Raw genomic sequence first — 20410 nt, forward strand, 5'->3', positions numbered from 1 at the left:
CCATGACTACAATGAGCCCTGGTGTACTGCCCGTAGTTTGTAAACTATTATCTTTTAATAATTTTGTGTTTTGGGAACTTATATTTCTCTCACAACAAGATAGTCTAGAGGGAGATAGGAGTTAGGTTTTTTGGTCTGTTTGCTTTGCTATTAACCATATCAATTCTGATATTCAACAATACTTTATAGTTATGTCATTTCTAGATATTTAAATACCTGTGCTCCATTTTCTACCGGTATACTGAATCATTCAGAAGTTCACTTCACATCATTTCATTCTCCTAAACTTTGTATATTAATAAATTGAGAAATTCATTTAAGTTCTCTTCTTTTGTTTCTTGGTTTAATTTCTATATTGTGTAAGCTCTGCTCCCTGTTCCAAAGAGTAGCAACTGATCTTAGCCAAGCCTTGACTGGAGTACAATGGATTTTATTGCGTTGTCCAGGATATGACACATTGTGCACTGATGTTGAGTGGATCACCAGATTACGAGTGAGCCAGCAACAAGTTCAGCATTGGAGGGAATCAATGAGACGATGCCAGATAGTTGTATTCCCTGCCTGCCAAACCTTTTCAGAGGAGGCATCTTATGCTCAGTCAGGAAGGAAGAGCGAGAGGCCTCCTCCTCCAACTCTGGTTCCTCCCATTCAGGTCCTCATTTATAGAGCAAAACCAAGATCAGATGGGCAAGTAAAAATAATTGAGAGAACAGCCACTGATTAAGCAGTTAGATTCATTAGCCAAGATTGCATCCTACTTAGACTTTCATCTCTCCAGACTAGTGGAAAGCTTACTAAACACTTATTCTTATAGCAATTCTACCTGTAGCAATCCAATGAAGGCTCCTATATAAATTTAATAATTAAAGGTCCAGAGAAAGCTGACTGGGTTATTTATGTATGCAACCACAGCAGCTAGAACTTTATTTGCACAGAAGTGGAAAGAGGGAGGATTGGCTTTTGAAACTGGGGGAATATGTTGAAATGGTGAAATAACTTGCTAAACATGAGGCTGAATCTTTTCAGGAAGAATGGAGACCATTGATATCTTATTTGTCAAACTATCATCCATTTGATGTTGTTTAGTTGTTTAGTCGTGTCCGACTCTTCGTGACCAGAGCATGCCAGGCACTCCTGTCTTCCACTGCCTTCCGCAGTTTGGTCAGGCTCATGTTCGTAGCTTCGAGAACACTGTCCAACCATCTCGTCCTCTGTCGTCCCCTTCTCCTTGTGCCCTCAATCTTTCCCAACATCAGGGTCTTTTCCAGGGAGTCTTCTCTTCTCATGAGGTGGCCAAAGTATTGGAGCCTCAGCTTCACGATCTGTCCTTCGAGTGAGCACTCAGGGCTAATATCCTTAAGAATGGATGCATTTGATCTTTTTGCAGTCCATGGGACTCTCAAGAGTCTCCTTCAGCACCATAATTCAAAAGCATCAATTCTTCGGCGATCAGCCTTCTTTATGGTCCAGCTCTCACTACCATACATCACTACTGGGAAAACCATGACTTTAACTATACGGACCTTTGTTGGCAAGGTGATGTCTCTACTTTTTAAGATGCTGTCTAGGTTTGCCATTGCCTTTCTCCCAAGGAGCAGGTGTCTTTTAATTTCGTGACTGCTGTCGCCATCTGCAGTGATCATGGAGCCCAAGAAAACAAAATCTCTCACTGCCTCCATTTCTTCCCCTTTTATTTGCCAGGAGGTGATGGGACCGGTGGCCATGATCTTCGTTTTTTTGATGTTGAGCTTCAGACCATATTTTGCACTCTCCTCTTTCACCCTCATTAAAAGGTTCTTTAATTCCTCCTCTCTTTCTGCCATCAAGGTTGTGTCATCTGCATATCTGAGGTTGTTGATATTTCTTCCAGCGATCTTAATTCTGGCTTGGGATTCATCCAGCCCAGCCTTTCGCATGATGAATTCTGCATATAAATTATATAAGCAGGGAGACAATATACAGCCTTGCCATACTCCTTTCCCAATTTTGAACCAGTCAGTTGTTCCATATCCAGTTCTAACTGTAGCTTCTTGTCCCACATAGAGATTTCTCAGGAGACAGATGAGGTGATCAGGCACTCCCATTTCTTTAAGAACTTGCCATAGTTTGCTGTGGTCGACACAGTCAAAGGCTTTTGTATAGTCAATGAAGCAGAAGTAGATGTCTTTCTGGAACTGTCTAGCTTTCTCCATAATCCAGCGCATGTTTGCAATTTGGTCTCTGGTTCCTCTGCCCCTACAAAATCCAGCTTGCACTTCTGGGAGTTCTCGGTCCACATACTGCTTAAGCCTGCCTTGTAGAATTTTAAGCATAACCTTGCTAGTGTGTGAAATGAGTGCAATTGTCCGCTAGTTGGAGCATTCTTTGGCACTGCCCTTCTTTGGGATTGGGATGTAGACTGATCTTCTCCAATCCTCTGGCCACTGCTGAGTTTTCCAAACTTGCTGGCATATTGAGTGTAGCACCTTAACAGCATCATCGTTTAAAATTTTAAATAGTTCAGCTGGAATATCATCACTTCCACTGGCCTTGTTATTAGCAGTGCTTTCTAAGGCCCATTTGACTTCACTCTTCAGGATGTCTGGCTCAAGGTCAGCAACCACACTACCTGGGGTGTACGAGACATCCATATCTTTCTGGTATAATTCCTCTGTGTATTCTTGCCACCTCTTTTTGATGTCTTCTGCTTCTGTTAGGTCCTTTCCACTTTTGTCTTTTATTCTGGTAATCTTTGTACGAAATGTTCCTTTCATATCTCCAATTTTCTTGAACAGATCTCTGGTTTTCCCCATTCTATTGTTTTCCTCTATTTCTTTGCATTGCTCGTTTAAGAAGGCCTTCTTGTCTCTCCTTGCTATTTTTTGGAAATCTGCATTCAATTTCCTGTATCTTTCACTGTCTCCCTCGCATTTTGCTTGCCTTCTCTCCCCCGCTATTTGTAAGGCTTCGTTGGACAGCCACTTTGCTTTCTTGCATTTCCTTTTCATTGGGATGGTTTTAGTTGCTGCCTCCTGTATAATGTTACGAGTCTCCATCCATAGTTCTTCAGGCACTCTGTCCACCAAATCTAAATCCTTAAACCTGTTCCTCACTTCCACTGTGTATTCATAAGGGATTTGACTTAGATTGTATCTTTCTGGCCCAGTGGTTTTTCCTACTTTCTTCAGTTTAAGCTTGAATTTTGCTATAAGAAGCTGATGATCTGAGCCACAGTCAGCTCCAGGTCTTGTTTTTGCTGACTGTATAGAGCTTCTCCATCTTTGGCTGCAGAGAATATAATCAATCTGATTTCGATGCTGCCCATCTGGTGATGTCCATGTGTAGAGTCGTCTCTTGTGTTGTTGGAAAAGCGTGTTTGTGATGACCAGCTTGTTCTCTTGGCAGAACTCTATTAGCCTTTGCCCTGCTTCGTTTTGAACTCCAAGGCCAAACTTGCCAGTTGTTCCTTTTATCTCTTGACTCCCTACTTTAGCATTCCAATCCCCTATAATGAGAAGAACATCCTTCTTTGGTGTCATTTCTATAAGGTGTTGTAAGTCTTCATAGAATTGGTCAATTTCAGTTTCTTCAGCACCAGTGGTTGGTGCATAAATTTGGATTACTGTGATGTTAAAAGGTCTGCCTTGGATTCATATCGAGATCATTCTATCATTTTTGAGATTGCATCCCAGTACAGCTTTCGCCACTCTTTTGTTGACTATGAGGGCCACTCCATTTCTTTTACAGGTTTCTTGCCCACAGTAGTAGATACGATGGTCATCTGAACTGAATTCGCCCATTCCTGTCCATTTTAGTTCACTGATGCCCAGGATGTCAATATTTATTCTTGCCATCTCATTTTTGACCACATCCAACTTACCAAGGTTCATGGTTCTTACATTCCAGGTTCCTATGCAATATTTTTCTTTACAGCATTGGACTTTCCTTTTGCTTCCAGGCATATCCGCAACTGAGCGTCCTTTCAGCTTTGGCCCAGCCGATTCATCAGCTCTGAATCTACTTGTACTTGTCCTCCGCTCTTCCTCAGTAGCATGTTGGGCGCCTTCCGACCTGAGGGGCTCATCTTTGAGCGTCATAACTAGAAGAAGAAGAGTTTGGATTTCATATCCCGCTTTATAACTACCCTAAGGAGTCTCAAAGGGGCTCACAATCTCCTTTCCCTTCCTTCCCCACCACAAACACTCTGTGAGGTGAGTGAGGCTGAGAGACGAGAGAAGTGTGACTAGCCCAAGGTCACCCAGCAGCTGCATGTGGAGGAGCGGGGAAGTGAACCCAGTTCACCAGATTACGAGTCCACCGCTCTTAACCACTACACCACACTGGCTCTCTAAAGCATCTCTAACAGATCGCCATCCAAACTCTGCTTCAAAACCTCCAAGGAAGGAGAGTCCATGGTCGGATCCAGCTCCTTCTTTGGTCCTTGGGAGCAAAGTTCAGGCCAAACTTCCATTTCCCAAAAACACCTTTTGACTTTTCTCCATCATGTTTTTCTCCATCTCTGCACCTGCTGCCTGAGCGATTCAAGACTTCGGAAAGTTAGTGTGATGAAACTTATTCCACTTGGAATAATCAAAATTATAGTCATCTCATCTTCTAAATGCTCAGGAGATATTTCGGGAGATTGCATGAGCCTCGGAAAGCAACATGGCAATATTAATTGCACTGTGTCTGGGAAAGGAAAAGTTGGTGCAGAGAATATTTCCTGTGTTGGAGACAGACTGAGTCAAGATACAGAGCTGGCGAAAGAGGGGTGTGCCTGCCTTGGGCTTCCTAGCTCTGAAGATATAGATGAAAACCACCCAGATTGGGGAAAGCCCAGGCAGTCTGGTCTTGCAAGAGTCTTTGGCTTCTTCTGCTTTGTGTCTTTAGCAGGTAAGAGGAGGAGGAGGCAGAGCCAGAATGAGATCCCTGCTCCTTCTGTTGCTGCTTCTGCTGCTCATGATGCCCTTTGGAGTCTACGGGAACCACAAGGCGAAATGCCCCTTGAATCTGGTCAGGGATCAAACGGATGCTCGCAGTTACTACTGGCCTGAACACTTTCTCATTACTGGGATCATATCTCCAAAATCCTTTTATAAGGAAACTCCATACGTCTTTTCTCAGACACCCTTCGCCAAGAGTGAGAGGTATATAAAATCCTATGTGGATAGGTTTCATGGTCCTCCAGTCCTTGTAATGGTTCCTACTTATCAAGGAAAGAGCCCCTGTCTCAGGGCTAGGGAGCCAAGGCTGTCCTCATGTTGCAGGTCTACCCTGCCCTGACCATTGGTCTTGCTGGCTGGGCTGATGGGAGCTGGGGAGTCCAGTAAAAGATTCCACCCAAACCTCTCCTATTTCAATGTTCTGGGTCTTCCTTAGTGAAACACTCTCCTACCTTTGATTCTGTGTTGCTTTTAGTAGAATGCTAGGATGCCAATGAATCTGGTCAGGGGTCAAAAGGATGCACTAAATTTTCCCACCTGCAGGATGCCATGAAACTCAGGCAATTCCCAAGGCTCAAGGGTTTTATTCAATATTATTCCATTTGGACAATTCAGAAACTGTCGTTAGGGAATGCTACAGTTTTACAAATGGAATTTAAGATCCTCTGGGTGACGTTTGGTGGCTGAAGAGCAGAAAAGATGTACTTTAATTGAAATGATGAATAAAATAATATGAATCAGGAGACTTCTTTGTTCGTGGAGTCAGGTCTCTAAAATGTGAAAAGGAATTATTCCTTTTTTTCACACACAAACAACTGGCCTCATTTCTAAGTAGTGAGATGTTTGATATTTCTTCACTTGGAATCCATAGGTTCCTGTTTCCTATTTTATATTTATTCTATTTGGATCATTTGTGAACAACCTTAGCCCAGTTCTCTTGACACAATACCACAGGAGACCTACAGCTCACGATGGGCTACATTAAAGCTTTCCTCCTCCAATCTCAGCATTTTTTCCTTTCTGTCACTGTCATTTTAAAAATAATTAGAAGCGGTTTTAGAAACTCCTGAAAATGGGTGGATTTTTATGGGTGAAAGCAGGAACGATATGCTTCAAATAAAATAATTAGATAAAATAATACAGACCAGGGTGTGTCCTCATTGGTGGAGTCACTGATCCAAACATGGGCAAAATTATAGATTTTACCACACACTCAAACCTGAAAGCCACCAGGCCTCATTTGTAACTAAAAGGGGACTGAAGTATTTGGTGCTTCTCCTCGTTTTATCAAATGGTCTCTTATCTACCTATAGTCTAGCCCTTTGCAAGAAGCCAAAGACCATTGCAGCAAAAGCAGCCCTTGCAGCAACTTCCCAGTATATCACACATTTTGAGGGGCACCTTCATTTCTTACTCATAAAACCATAGTAGAATAGAATCATAGAGCTGTAGAGATGGAAGGAACCCAGAGGAATCTCACCTGAAGCATCCATGACACATGGTCACCTTCGGAGGGAGTCTCTTCCACTGCTGAACAGCTCTGTGTGCTGTTTGCATCAAAGCTCCTGTCATGGAGCAGAGATTTCCAAATTTTTGTTTTATGCTAGACAGGAAAAGGTTTGATATTAATGCAAAATGATAAATAAATACTAATCTGTGTGGATTATATAATGTTTCCTCCATCCCATTCATATGAATATCAGTTTCACTCTTTTTAAAGAATTCATTTATTGCAGGGAGGCAAATAGGTTCTTCTGGCACGTGTTGCCTTTCCCGCTCACTATCCTAGAGATCAACCAGGATCTCAGGCTCTTACCCAACATCACCCTGGGCTACAACCTCTATGAGAACCATTTCGATGCAAGGTTGACTTCGGACGCCATGCTAGAGCTGCTTGCAGGCAGTGGATGCAATATTCCCAATTATCACTGTGGAGAACAGAATCACCTGCTGGCTGTTCTTGAAGGAGGCAACACTTTCATCTCAAGAGTGATTTCAGCCTTGTCAGGCATCTACAAAATCCCACAGGTAAGTAGTGGGAGAGCATGGAAGCACAGAGAAGTTCAACTCCGTAAAATACTACTAAGCAGGGATATTTTTTCAAAATGGGAAAATCCTGAGCTATGGATTCAACATCCCTTTTTCAAAACTGAGCCTTCACCAACTTGACACCTCCAGATGTTTCCGACTAAAATTCCCATCAGCTTCAGCCAGCAGAGATTTAGATATCAGTCATTTCAGATAATTAAAAATCTTATGCTGAAAGTAAAATAAAATGGTGATCTTTGCTTTGCTTGCTAGATCAGTTATGGCTTCACTGCCCAGGTTCTCGAAGATAAAAACCTCTTCCCTTTTGTCTACCGGATGATTCCCAAAGAGGAAAGTCAGTACCAAGGGATTGTTGAATTGCTCCTGTATTTTGGATGGACGTGGATTGGCCTCTTCACTCCAGACAATGACAATGGAGAAAGATTTGTGAGCGCTGTGAAACCTCTGATGCTCAGCAAAGGGATCTGCATTGCTTTATCAAAAAGAGTACCAGAAAATGATATGGATCAATTTATGAGACCTGGGGAATCTTTTTTCCTATGGAGACAAGTTGGGGTATTTGTTTCCTATATAACCAGTGCACTGAGTATCATAGGACTCGTGGTAATACATCATTTCTATGAGAAGGAACTCGGGGGAAAAGTCTGGATCACAACAGCTTTGCTAGAAATCAGAACTGGCACTTACCTCCCTCCAGATATGTTCCAGTACCTCCATGGTTCTCTGTCCTTTGCAATTCAGACTGGAATAAGGAACAGCAAAGGTGACAAATATAAATTTCAGACCAATATTGAGGATTATTTCAATCAAGCATTTCAGTGTTCATATTCAAAGCATCTGTTGTCCGTGAAAGGCAGGATAAGATGCAGAGAGGAGGAGAACCTGCAGCCATTACCCCAAGAGGAGCGTGGCAGAGCTCTGTTTCTAGACAGCTATGGCACTTACATCAATGTTCAGGCTGTGGCTCAGGCCTTGCATGCTTCGCTTTCATCTAGATCCCAGAGGAGGCTGATGGTGGAGGAAGGAGAGCAATGGGGACACGCAAGGCTACAGCCGTGGCAGGTATTTCCCTTCCCTTTTTGCAAACTGCAGTCCACACAGATGCTGATCTTGACTGTCGATAAACCTGTAAAATATCATAGTTACTATTAGTATTAGTAATAGTAGCAGACCGCCCAACATTTCTCTGATGAAAATAGGGACATCCCATTCCATAATGAAAATTTTACTGTTGACACCCCGGGGCTTTTTTCAGGGGAGAATTCGCTGGAACTCAGTTTTGGCACCTCTCAGGTGGGTGCCATTGCCATTCTAAGAGGGAAGTGCTCATGTTGAGTTCTGGCGCCTTCTTTTCTAGAATAATAGCACTGTTTATACATCTTCTTCAGTTGCCTCAGCACTCTGGGCAGCTCCCAAAATAAAGAAATTCATACTAAAATATTAAACATATTAAAAAATTCCCGATATAGGATTGGACGCCTTGTGGGTTGGATAACTCCACATCTGCCAACATTTCTCCAATGAAAATAGGGACATTCTAAGCAAAGTTGGGAAATTCCAGGATCAAATGAAAAACTGTCTCTAATTCAGGGACATCCCTGGAAAATTGGAGCACTTGCAGGGTCTGTAGTAATAAAAATGGCTGAATAGGAATTCCACTCTACATGAGATACACGCAGCCCCAAACCATAAGAGGCTGAAGTGAGTAGGACTGAGATATCCATCTTGGCTTCCCGTTTTCTTAATGCTGGTGCTTTCCCCTGCCATTCCAGCTTCACCCTTTCTTAAGAGAAATCCGGTGTCTGAATACTTCCAGAGGCAGACTGTGCTTGGATGAGAACTGGGAGCTACCAGCGGACTTTGATATTGTGAACTGGGTGATGTTTCCCAATATCTCTTATGACATTTTGAAAATTGGGAATATAAGGAGAGAGACGTCTGCTGGAATAAAGTTCACCATTAACCCAGAAGCCATTGAGTGGCCCAGGAAATTCAACAAGGTAAGGGGAATCACAAAGGGAGAAGGCTAGGAGATGATTACTATGTTTTTCCTTAAACAACCGCTGAAAAATGACCATATCAGGATATCAGGTTGACCAATGGTGTCTTGACCGTCAATAACAGCTGCAACCACCACTCTTTCTTTTCACAGCAGTTGAGATAGGAGGTGAATTTGGGGTGCTCAAAGAAAGGATAGAGCACAGAGGTCCTCAGAGAAGACACCAGAATCTTCGACAGAAAGGACAACGTAGATAAGAAGAAAAGTGAAAGCCCCTAGTAAAAGTGAACTATTGGGTTTTCATACATGCAGAAGGATGGAAAGTAATTTATTTTAGAAATGATAATTACTGATTTATTGTGGATATTTTAAATTTATGGAGTAAGCTCACTTGTAGATGTTGCAAATGTTAAACTACTGTATGTGCAGAAATTGAGAAGTGCACAGCTGTTGGTGAAGGATGAGAAGTTAAAAAACAACAACCCTATTCTAATATAAGGTTAATGTTAAGGAATGGCATATGAACTAGAAATAGCTAGGACATTCATCAGCAATAAGAGGAAACCTTGCATGCCTCAAAAACAGAGTGAGGGAAACCAATATTTGGAAAAGTGTCATATTAAATTTGTCTTAATTAGTGATTGAGAGATTATCCGAATCCTGAACTTTGGGGAAATCACATTTCAGACTCCATTGCCATTTTCTTTGAAGATTTATTAAGCAGGGAAGCAGGTAAATGGAGAAGCGGAAACAGAGTTCTGTGGTGCAAACCTCAGTTGTCCTGAACGAATTATGAAGAACAAGATATTCTGGTCACCCCAATGGTCAGTGGGGGGTTGAAAGGACCCTGATGAGGGGTCAAAGGCTGCAGTCCAGAGATCCATTTGAACTCACTCTATGAGTGAATTACATACACACAAATACTCCTAACTGTTCCTCTTTCTTGCACCTTCTTGTTTTTCTGGTTAGGCCGTGCCTCGTTCCAGGTGTACAGAAAGATGTCGACCGGGATATGCCAAGGTGGTTCTAGAAGGAAAGCCCATTTGCTGCTATGCTTGTGCTCGGTGTGCGGAAGGGACCTTCTCCGCCCAGGAAGGTGGGTGACTCCAAGGGGGAAGGCATTTCTGGAGAGAGTAAACACAGGGCAGTAATCCAGTCTCAAACACTTTTTGTGAGATTTCTGCAGACATTGGGGAATGTGGCTCCTTCCTCAACTTCTTTACAATCACCTTCATTATATCCTGGAAGAGAGTTGAAAGGAATGACCATAAGGAAGAAATCTCTAGGATTTCTTCAAAATGTAATTGAGTTCAGATCATTAGGGATGTAAGTGATGTTGCAGCCACTCTTTTTCTCTTCCCCAGATGCAGAACATTGCACCAAATGCTCAGAAGATCACCATTCAAACAAGGACAGAGATCAATGTGTCCCCAAGATTACCACCTTCCTGACTTATGGAGAACATTTAGGAATGTTTTTGGCTTCCGTTGCCCTCTTCTTGTCCTTAACAGCAGGCATTGTGTTGAGAATCTTCATTAAATACAAGGAAACTCCCATAGTCAAAGCCAACAACCGGGACCTCTCCTACATCCTGCTCGTCTCCCTCCTGCTTTCCTTTTTGTCCTCCTTCCTCTTCATCGGGCGCCCAAGGAAAGAGACCTGCCTTCCCCGACAAACGGCCTTCAGCATCATCTTCTCAGTTGCTGTTTCTTCTGTCTTGGCAAAGACCATCACGGTGGTGCTGGCCTTCCTGGCCACAAAGCCCGGGAACAGGGTGAGGAGATGGCTGGGCAAGAGTCTGGCCAACTCCATTGTCATCTCCTGTTCTGGGGGGCAAGTTCTCATCTGCACCATCTGGCTGGGCTCTTCTCCCCCATTCCCAGAGCCCGACATGCGCTCCCGGGTGGAAGAGATCATCCTGCAATGCAACGAAGGATCTGTGGCCATGTTTTACGTTGCCCTCGGCTACCTGGGCTTCTTGGCTGCCACCTGCTTCACGGTGGCTTTCCTAGCCAGGAAGCTGCCCGGCTCCTTCAACGAAGCCAAGCTGATCACCTTCAGCATGCTGGTCTTCTGCAGTGTTTGGGTGTCTTTTGTGCCCACCTACCTGAGCACCAAGGGCAAGTACATGGTGGCCGTGCAGATCTTCTCTATGTTGGCCTCCAATGCTGGGCTCCTGGGCTGCATCTTCCTTCCCAAGTGTTACATTATTGTGCTGAGGCCTGATCTGAACACAAAGGAGCACCTGACAACCAGAAATTAAGGGGACATCTGATTCTTAAAATAGTCCATGTTCCTGATGTCCAGAAGTGCATAAAGGAAACACACATACTTATCCATGTTGCTCCTTCTCCACCTCTGACAGAGATTGTGTTCATTCTTAGCCCAGGTTTTAGGGAAGTCCTGTTGACATGAACAGTAAGATGAGAGGAAATGTTTTGCTATCTTGCTTTGCCAATGACTACAACGAGTTCTGATCTACTGCCCTTAGTTTGTAAAGTTTTAGCATTTAAACATTTTTTGCTTTGAGAAGTTATATTTATCTCACAATAAGATAGGCTGGAGGGAGGGAGGAGTTAGGTCTTTGAGTGTGATTCCTTTGTCCTAACTACCTATTAACCATATCAATTCTGATATTCAACAATAGTTTCTAGTTATGTCATTTCTATTTATTGAATTTTCTCCATTTTCTACATGTATGCTGTATCATTCATAAGTACACTCCATCTCATTTTGTTCTCCTATGCTTTGTATATCAATAAACTGAGAAATTCATTTAAGACATCTTCCGTAGTCTGTTGGTTTAATTTCTGTATTGTGTAAGCTCTGCTCCCTGTTCCAAAGAATAGCAACTGACCTTAGCCAAGCCTTGACTGGAGTACAATGGATTTTATTGCGTTGTCCGGGATATGACACATTGTGCCCTGATGTTGAGTGGATCACCAGATTACGAGTGAGCCAGCAAGAAGTTTAGCATTGGAGGGAAGCAATGAGACGATGCCAGATAGTTGTATTCCCTGCCTGCCAAACCTTTTAAGAGGAGGCATCTTATGCTCAGTCAGGAAGGAAGAGCGAGAGGCCTCCTCCTCCAACTCAGGTTCCTCCCATTCAGGTCCCCATTATAGAGCAAAGCCAAGATCAAAAGGGCAAGTAAAAATAATTGACAGATCAGCCACTGACATTTATATTAATTAGTCAAGATTGCATCCTACTTAAACTTTCATCACTTCAAATTGGTGGAAACTCTCATTCTTATTACGATTCAACTTGTAGCATTCCAATGAAGGGTGCTATATAAATTTAAGCTGGGAGGAGCCTCTCCTCTGGCTTGACTTATTTCATTATTATTACTAATATTATTAAGTAATAAAGTATGAATTTGGGGGGAGGGGAATACATTACATTAGTGTCCAGTCATTGCATTTCTATAGGATACTTCATTTCAATCAATCAATCAAATCTTTATTACAGTAGTAGACCAGCATCAGTAGAGTGGGGTACAATCATTTTCAGTCTGTAAAACGTTTTGGAAAGCAAAAAGGTATTTAACACAAAGTATATATAAAAGTCTAAAAGACGCTAAAAGAAGAGTTTAGGAGCATTAGGAAGAGCATAAAAGGTTAGTATATAAAGACTATGGCCACCAATTTACAGAGCACTCTGATATGAGTGTTCATTAAATCTAGTTTAATGATGATGATGATGAAAAGGTGTGGCAATGGAGGAGTGCAGGGAAAAGAAAACTCCTTGCACTCATTCTTTCTTGCTAAAGAATTAAAAGATTTCTCCGCTTTTCCCTTGGGTGGTGTGTTCAGCGGTCACCCTCAGGGGAAACAGGTCCCCCCCCCCTTGGAGGAAATGGACTGATCGGAACCTGGCTGTGACATCGGCTCAAAATCCCAACCTCAGCCTTTTGGTGGTTTGTCTGCAACTGAATCAGAAAAAACTGTTATTAGACACCGAAAAAGCAAAGTCTGAAGACTGATGTCTGGGGAAATGGTGAGGGGACCAACAGGAAACTGCTAAGGGAGTTTTGAGTCCTTTTATTCTGTTGCAGTTGCAGAGAAAGGAGGGTGGGGGGTTGGGGTCCGCCCCAGGTGTCATCACTGAGGGGGGTGGGAAAAGGACATAAAGCCGAGTTTAAAATAAAAATAAAAATTGGGCTCACCAAACCTTTTAGTTGAGTCAAAAAACGCGGCTGGCACTGCGCGCCACACCACGGGGGCTGGCACTTACCGGGGGGGGGGGCTGCAGAGTGCCTGATCCACGCATCTCTCCTGGGAGTGACGTGGTGGCTTGGGCCCCTGCAGGCTGGGTGCTGCCTGAAACAGAAGCGTGGGGCTTGCGTCTGCCCCCTGCCTCTCCCTCAGCCGCCCTACAGCTGAGGGGGAGGCAGAGGATAGGCTCCAGAAAGCGCCCCCCACCCACAGGACCCCCGCGTTGAACCGGGCACCCGAGCGGCTGGCTATGCCGCTGTTCTGTTGTTTGAATTATGGGTGCCTTGAGAGTGAATGTGCTGTGCTTGCTGCCCCACTTGTCCTGATGGACCAGCCCCCCATGGCGCCAGGGCTGTAGGGCTTCCCTGGCTAGCAACTCAACGTGGGCAGGAGAGTTTGCCTTCTGGGTTCCTCTCTCATTTTGGGATGCTCTCTTTCTCCTCTCTCCCCACCATCAACTCTGGGGTCCTGTCTCTGCTAGCAGCCAGCCATTGAGGAGGACATTCTCAATGACAAGGAGGATGAAGGAAAAGGCGAGAAGGAGACCGCAAGACGGCTGGATCTCCTCAGCCCTGACTGGGTAGGTGGCCGTGGCCTAAGCGGTGATTGGCAGAAGGCGAGGGAAGCATATCAACCGCAGAATGGAACTGTTGCTTCAGTTATGGGTGCCTTGAGTTTTAATGTTTGGTTGCGTTTTTTAATTGCTCGTCTTTTGGATCTTTTCCTTGCAGGTTCCAAGTATGTCACCATTTTCTAGTGTTTCCTCCCTGTCCTCCCTGGATTCCCTTTGGGACTCCCTCAATGAGGTACGTAGCAGACAGAGCAGGAGGGAAGCCCTGCTGAGCTGGGCAACCCTGAGGCTGGGGAAGAGGAGGAGGAGGAGGAAGCCGGCCGGCCGGTCAGGCCACCTTCTGGACTGGTCGTGAGCAAGGGGGCAGGCAGGCAGGCAGGCAGGGGGCTGCTAAGGGTATGCTTGCTGCCCCACTTGTCCTGATGGACCAGCCCCCCATGGCGCCAGGGCTGTAGGGCTTCCCTGGCTAGTGGCTCTATGTGGGTTCCTCTCTCATTCTGGGCTGCTCTCTGTCTCCCCTCTCCCCACCACCACTGCCACCACCTCTGGGGTCCTGTCTCTGCCGGCAGTCAGCCTCTGAAGTGGCTCTCAAGGAGGAAGAGCCACAGGAAGAACTAGCGAGCCCCCCAGAGGAGGACGGGGAAGACCAGGAGGACGGGGAGCCCCTTGATTTGCAGTGCCCCCCACCTGGGGAACACCTGGAGGCAAGCGTAATCGAGGTAAGATGAAACATACACTCATTCATGACATATGAAAAGCTTCCCTGAACAGGGCTGCCTTCAGATGTCTTCTAAAAGTCAGATACCGACTCAATGCGGGCAGGAGAGTTTGGCTTCTGGGTTCCTGCCTGTCTCATTTTGGGCTGCTCTCTTTCTCCCCTCTCCCCCCCCCCCACCACTGCCACCACTTCTGGGCTGGTTCCTCCATCCTGTCCAGGCCAACAGTCATGCTCTGAGGATGAAATATCCCATGACAAAGTGACAGAGGAGGAGGGAAGCCAGAGTGTCCAGAGAGACCCTTGTAGTGTCAAGCCGGGTTGCAGAGGGCTCTGGGATGTCTGTCCCCTCTTCCCAGTGCTGCTGACAGCCCTATTCCTCCGCAGTTCCCCGAAATGGATATCGGTCCAGACAGCTCCCTGAGCTTAGACCACGAAGCCGAAGAGAGCGACACCTTCTGGGACTCTGTAGACCTCAAGGAGGGACGTGGCAGACAGAGGAGGCAACCTGTAAAGAGCTGTTAACAGAAGCAGAAGATCAGTTAAAGTTGAAAAAGTTTGAGTATATCAGAGATTTACTAACAGATTGGTTACAGTATTATCAATTAAATTATGTTTTCAAACTTGATTAAGAAATATGTCTTAAAACGGAGATAACAAAATTCGAAAGAGATCTGTTGGGAAATACGGTAATGTGAAATTGCTATCTAAAATGTATAAATTGATTTTAGAATGGTATACTAACGATGAAGAAGTTATATCTGTAATGATACACTGGGCAAGAGATTTTGGTTATAGTTTTCACAATGGGAATAGTTATGGAAGGAATTTACAGCTTGCTGCACGTTGAAGGAAAGTTACATGAAAATGATGAATTGTTGGTACCCGGCAGCCAGTAAACTAGCAAAAATGTACAGAACAGGTTGAAACATGTGTTGGAAATGTAAGAAGAAGGAAGGTACATTTTGTTACATGTGGTGGACATGTGGGGTGGTAAAAGAATTCTGGGAAATGATATATAATGAAATGAAAAAAAAATGTTTGAGATAACTTTTGTTAAAAAAATCCAGAAGCTTTATTATTAGGGATGACAGGTGCTGAACTACCAAGAGATAAGAAAAGACTGTTTATGGATGTGGTGACAGGAACATGGATGCTCCTAGCCCAGAGGTGGAAAGAAGACAAAGGACTGACCAGAGAAGAAGGGCAGACCAAATGGATGGAGTACGCGGAAATGGTAAAGCTGAAATGGTAAAGCAATCAGGAAGATCATATTTTTACAAGGGACTGGAATGATTTATTTATTTTTTAAAAATATATAATTTTTAATTATTTTTTTAACATATCGTTTTCAATGGTAATTAAACATCCTTTTACATCTTATTCAAATTTTTGTGTTTTTTTTTTTTAAAAATTTTTATTGGGTTTTCACATTTTTTATAGACAAAAACAAAACACATAACACCAAAACAAACATAAAAGACAACAAACATGAATAGTTCCCGAAAATCTTATTTTCTAACCCTGGTCCTTGACTTCCCCCCACCCCCTCCCTTGCATCCCTATTCCCAAGTTTGTGTCAGCAAGTTAGTATTTCTTCCGTCTTAATATTAGTCCTTTTATAAAAACAAAAATAAGTTTTCCCTAAGTTGGACCCCAGTTCTCTTCCCTCGATTTCTCATTTTTTCTTGAATAGTTTCCTTAATACTAAACCCCCTGGTCTTGAGTGTTGTTTAAATTTAGATACTTCCCTCCCTCCCATCCCCGCTTGGCGTCCTTTCCCAAGACATGTCCAAAATAACAGTTTTTAGCCTGGGTTCCGCACATCCGAGGCTCTCAAATCTTTGCCAGTCCCTCTCCACCGGTTTTGTTGGTAGTCCTTTTTGTCTGTCATCGAGTCTCGAAAGATTTCCTTAACAATCAATCCAATCAGTCCATAGTCTCTTCCCATATTTAAAGGCAGCTGCTGAGGAATTTCCACTAGGCCCGAGTCTTGATGATAGTCAAAATCAAAATCAAAGTCAAAGTCTATGTGGAGGCCCCAATTATACTTCTTTATTTCGAGTTCCTGAATTCCATAAACTCCCAGGGCCTCCACTTTCATCTTCTGTGTCTTTCGTAGGTTTACACTGGATTTAATCCAATAGTCTCCTTGCTTGTATTCTCCAGATGCCGGCTTCTGGTTAGTATTTTCCCACATAACTTGTTCTCTTTCTTGTTTTGTCTTCTCCTCTTCTTTGTTTATTATTTCAAATTCAGCTGTGGGTTCTTTCTCACTCAGGTCATCATTACATTCAGCAGAGCTACTTGTTTCCAAATCCAAGGTCGTCAATTGTTTACTCATAGCTGTAGTCTGCTCCTGTAAAGCTCCCACCAGTGAAAACATCCTTTCGATTTCTCTCAGTATCTTTCCACCCACAGCCATTGTAATTCCACAGAATTCCCCCTAGAGGGAATCTGGTTGCTGAATGATCTTTTCTCCAACAATCCTCTGTCCTGTTATTGTTTCTTTGTTTCCCACAATTTTAGTTCAATTGTAACTCCTTTTAATCCGGAGAGATCTTAAGTAGCAATTTTTTCACTATTAACAGTCCATTTGACAGCTTTGACAGCTGTCAAATTCTGCTCCTCTACACAGGCTCCAAAGCAGATCGCTCCCGGGCCCGGGAGGGAGGGTTATTTGCCACAAAACAAAGTCTCTTTCAACACTCCACTCTCCTGTTCAAATTTGCCTTTCTAAATCTTGGAAGTTGCTGTCTTTTTAAAACTCACCCTTTACAGGGTAGGCACTCCAGCTTAGCTCTTGTATCGTTGCTCTGGATCGTCTGCAAGGGGGGGGGACTTCCTTTTGGCTCACCCCCCGGTCGTCTCAAATTCAAAGGATAAAAATTTTTAGAGTTCAGTTCCAGATTACTCACGGGTTCTTTTTTCAGTCCAAATTTCAAGGAAGGAAGTCAGCGCTTTCCAGTTATGGCTCGCGGCTTCGCTCAGCGGCGGTAGCGATCGACTCTCAGTGTCGCGCCGTCCCCCGTATCCCCTCCGTAGCCTTTAAAAAGGCTCATTGCGAATCAGGGGGGGCACTTAAGACACCCGCCGAGTCCTCAGTCCGCAGGCTTCCGCGCCTGCGGTTTTTAAGGGTCCCCGTGTCGCCGGCACGGCAAAGACCCATCCACCGCTGAGCCGATTCCCTCCGGAGCTCGGAGGGAATCCGCCATTCCTGGATCGCGCCAACCCGGAAGTCCCATCTTATTCAAATTTTTGACTTCCATCAATCCTGTCTGAACTGGAATGATTTTGTAACCTTTTTGGGAGACCACAGTAAGCAGTTGAAAAAAGCAGCAGTTATATAACCAACACTTGCAAAGCAATGTGAACTTTGGAAATTGTGGATATATACTAGATAGATTACAATGAAAGATGCAGGAACGCTGTCTATCTATCTATCTATCTATCTATCTATCTATCTATCTATCTATCTATCTATCTATCTATCAGAACCCAGGGAGGGAGGTCCGAAGGTTTGGGTAACCTTTTATCTTGTTTTTAATTGAATGGAATAATTGTTATGTATATATATTGTGTAAAACCAAATATATACTGTTAAGAGTACATAACATATACAGATACATACATACACACACACACACACACAAATGGGAAGAAATCCCTCACCCCCCAGCTTAGACTACGAAGCCCCTGAGGGCGTGCAGAGTGCAAATCCCCCCAGGGGCCCCTCTCTCCCCCGGGCTCACCTGGAGGCCCTGCCCCTGCCAGCCTCTCCGGCCTCTGAGGGCACGCAGAGTGCAAATCCCCCCAGGGGCCCCTCTCTCCCCCGGGCTCACCTGGGGGCCCTGCCCCTGCCAGCCTCTCCGGTCTCTGAGGGCGTGCAGAGTGCAAATCCCCCCGGGGCCCCTCTCTCTCCCGTGCCCACCTGGGGGCCCTGCCCCTGCCAGCCTCTCTGACCTCTGAGGCCGTGCAGAGTGCAAATCCCCCCAGGGGCCCCTCTCTCCCCTGGGCCCACCTGGGGGCCCTCCCCCTGCCAGCCGCTCCGGCCTCTGAGGGCACGCAGAGTGCAAATCCCCCCAGGGGCCCCTCTCTCTCCCGGGCTCACCTGGGGGCCCTCCCCCTGCCAGCCTCTCTGGTCTCTGAGGGCGTGCAGAGTGCAAATACCCCCAGGGGCCCCTCTCTCTCCCGGGCCCACCTGGGGGCCCTGCCCCTGCCAGCCTCTATAAACTTTGTATATTAATAAATTGAGAAATTCATTTAAGTTCTCTTCCGTAGTCTGTTGGTTTAATTTCTGTATTTTGTAAGCTCTGCTCCCTGTTCCAAAGAGTAGCAACTGACCTTAGCCAAGCCTTGACTGGAGTACAATGGATTTTATTGCGTTGTCCAGAATATGACACATTGTGCCCTGATGTTGAGTGGATCACCAGATTAAGAGTGAGCCAGCAAGAAGTTGAGCATTGGAGGGAATCAATGAGACGATGCCAGATAGTTGTATTCCCTGCCTGCCAAACCTTTTAAGAGGAGGCATCTTATGCTCAGTCAGGAAGGAAGAGTGAGAGGCCTCCTCCTCCAACTCTGGTTCCTCCCATTCAGGTCCTCCTCCTCCAACTCAGGTTCCTCCCATTCAGGTCCTCTCCTCCTACTCAGGTTCCTCCCATTCAGGTCCTCCTCCTCCTACGCAGGTTCCTCCCATTCAGGTCCTCCTCCTCCTACTCAGGTTCATCCCATTCAGGTCCTCCTCCTCCAACTCAGGTTCCTCCCATTCAGGTCCTCCTCCTCCAACTCTGGTTCCTCCCATTCAGGCCCTCCTCCTCCTATTCTAGTTCCTCCCATTCAGGTCCTCCTCCTCCTACTCAGGTTCCTCCCATTCAGGTCCTCCTCCTCCTAAACAGGTTCCTCCCATTCAGGTCCTCCTCCTCCAACTCAGGTTCCTCCCATTCAGGTCCTCCTCCTCCTACTCAGGTTCCTCCCATTCAGGTCCTCCTCCTCCAACTCAGGTTCCTCCCATTCAGGTCCTCCTCCTCCAACTCAGGTTCCTCCCATTCAGGTCCTCCTCCTCCTACTCAGGTTCCTCCCATTCAGGTCCTCCTCCTCCTACTCAGGTTCCTCCCATTCAGGTCCTCCTCCTCCAACTCAGGTTCCTCCCATTCAGGTCCTCCTCCTCCAACTCTGGTTCCTCCCATTCAGGTCCTCCTCCTCCAACTCTGGTTGCTCCCATTCAGGTCCTCCTCCTCCAACTCAGGTTCCTCCCATTCAGGTCCTCCTCCTCCAACTCTGGTTCCTCCCATTCAGGTCCTCCTCCTCCTACTCAGGTTCCTCCCATTCAGGTCCTCCTCCTCCTACACAGGTTCCTCCCATTCAGGTCCTCCTCCTCCTACACAGGTTCCTCCCATTCAGGTCCTCCTCCTCCTACTCAGGTTCCTCCCATTCAGGTCCTCCTCCTCCTAAACAGGTTCCTCCCATTCAGGTCCTCCTTCTCCTACTCAGGTTCTTCCCATTCAGGTCCTCCTCCTCCAACTCTGGTTCCTCCCATTCAGGTCCTCCTCCTCCTACACAGGTTCCTCCCATTCAGGTCCTCCTCCTCCAACTCTGGTTCCTCCCATTCAGGTCCTCCTCCTCCTACACAGGTTCCTCCCATTCAGGTCCTCCTCCTCCTACTCTGGTTCTTCCCATTCAGGTCCTCCTCCTCCTACTCAGGTTCCTCCCATTCAGGTCCTCCTCCTCCTACACAGGTTCCTCCCATTCAGGTCCTCCTCCTACACAGGTTCCTCCCATTCAGGTCCTCCTCCTCCTCCTACACAGGTTCCTCCCATTCAGGTCCTCCTACTCAGGTTCCTCCCATTCAGGTCCTCCTCCTCCAACTCTGGTTCCTCCCATTCAGGTCCTCCTCCTCCTACTCTGGTTCCTCCCATTCAGGTCCTCCTCCTACTA

General features: G+C 45.4%; 2 protein-coding genes and 1 long non-coding RNA gene across 4 annotated transcripts; all 3 read left to right on the top strand.

Moving 5' to 3' along the window:
• The first annotated feature begins 378 nt into the window (after positions 1–378).
• Positions 379–15828, top strand: LOC308577726 (uncharacterized protein). Its single transcript, XM_081178147.1, has 5 exons — positions 379–493; positions 12786–12969; positions 13672–13767; positions 13919–13993; positions 14328–15828. The coding sequence occupies exons 2-5, from the start codon at positions 12955–12957 to the stop codon at positions 14484–14486; spliced, it is 345 nt and encodes a 114-aa protein (XP_081034273.1). The 5' UTR covers positions 379–493; positions 12786–12954; the 3' UTR covers positions 14487–15828.
• LOC308577491 (vomeronasal type-2 receptor 26-like) lies at positions 6041–12787 on the top strand. Its single transcript, XM_081177716.1, has 5 exons — positions 6041–6950; positions 7224–8033; positions 8744–8971; positions 9940–10066; positions 10335–12787. Exons 1-5 carry the CDS (start codon positions 6615–6617, stop codon positions 11231–11233), a joined length of 2400 nt encoding a protein of 799 aa, XP_081033842.1. The 5' UTR covers positions 6041–6614; the 3' UTR covers positions 11234–12787.
• A 3107-nt stretch (positions 15829–18935) lies between the features above and the next one.
• LOC308577781 lies at positions 18936–19803 on the top strand. Of its 2 annotated transcripts, XR_014003680.1 has the most exons (4): positions 18936–19107; positions 19212–19266; positions 19372–19631; positions 19702–19803. It is a non-coding gene; the product is annotated as an uncharacterized lncRNA (long non-coding RNA). The 2 variants fall into 2 exon arrangements; XR_014003681.1 differs by lacking the exon at positions 19702–19803 and having other exon boundaries at positions 19372–19643.
• Positions 19804–20410: the final 607 nt, after the last annotated feature.

Source organism: Podarcis bocagei (assembly GCF_964188305.1).
Source record: "Podarcis bocagei genome assembly, chromosome: 18".
In the NCBI taxonomy this organism is placed as follows: domain Eukaryota; kingdom Metazoa; phylum Chordata; class Lepidosauria; order Squamata; family Lacertidae; genus Podarcis; species Podarcis bocagei.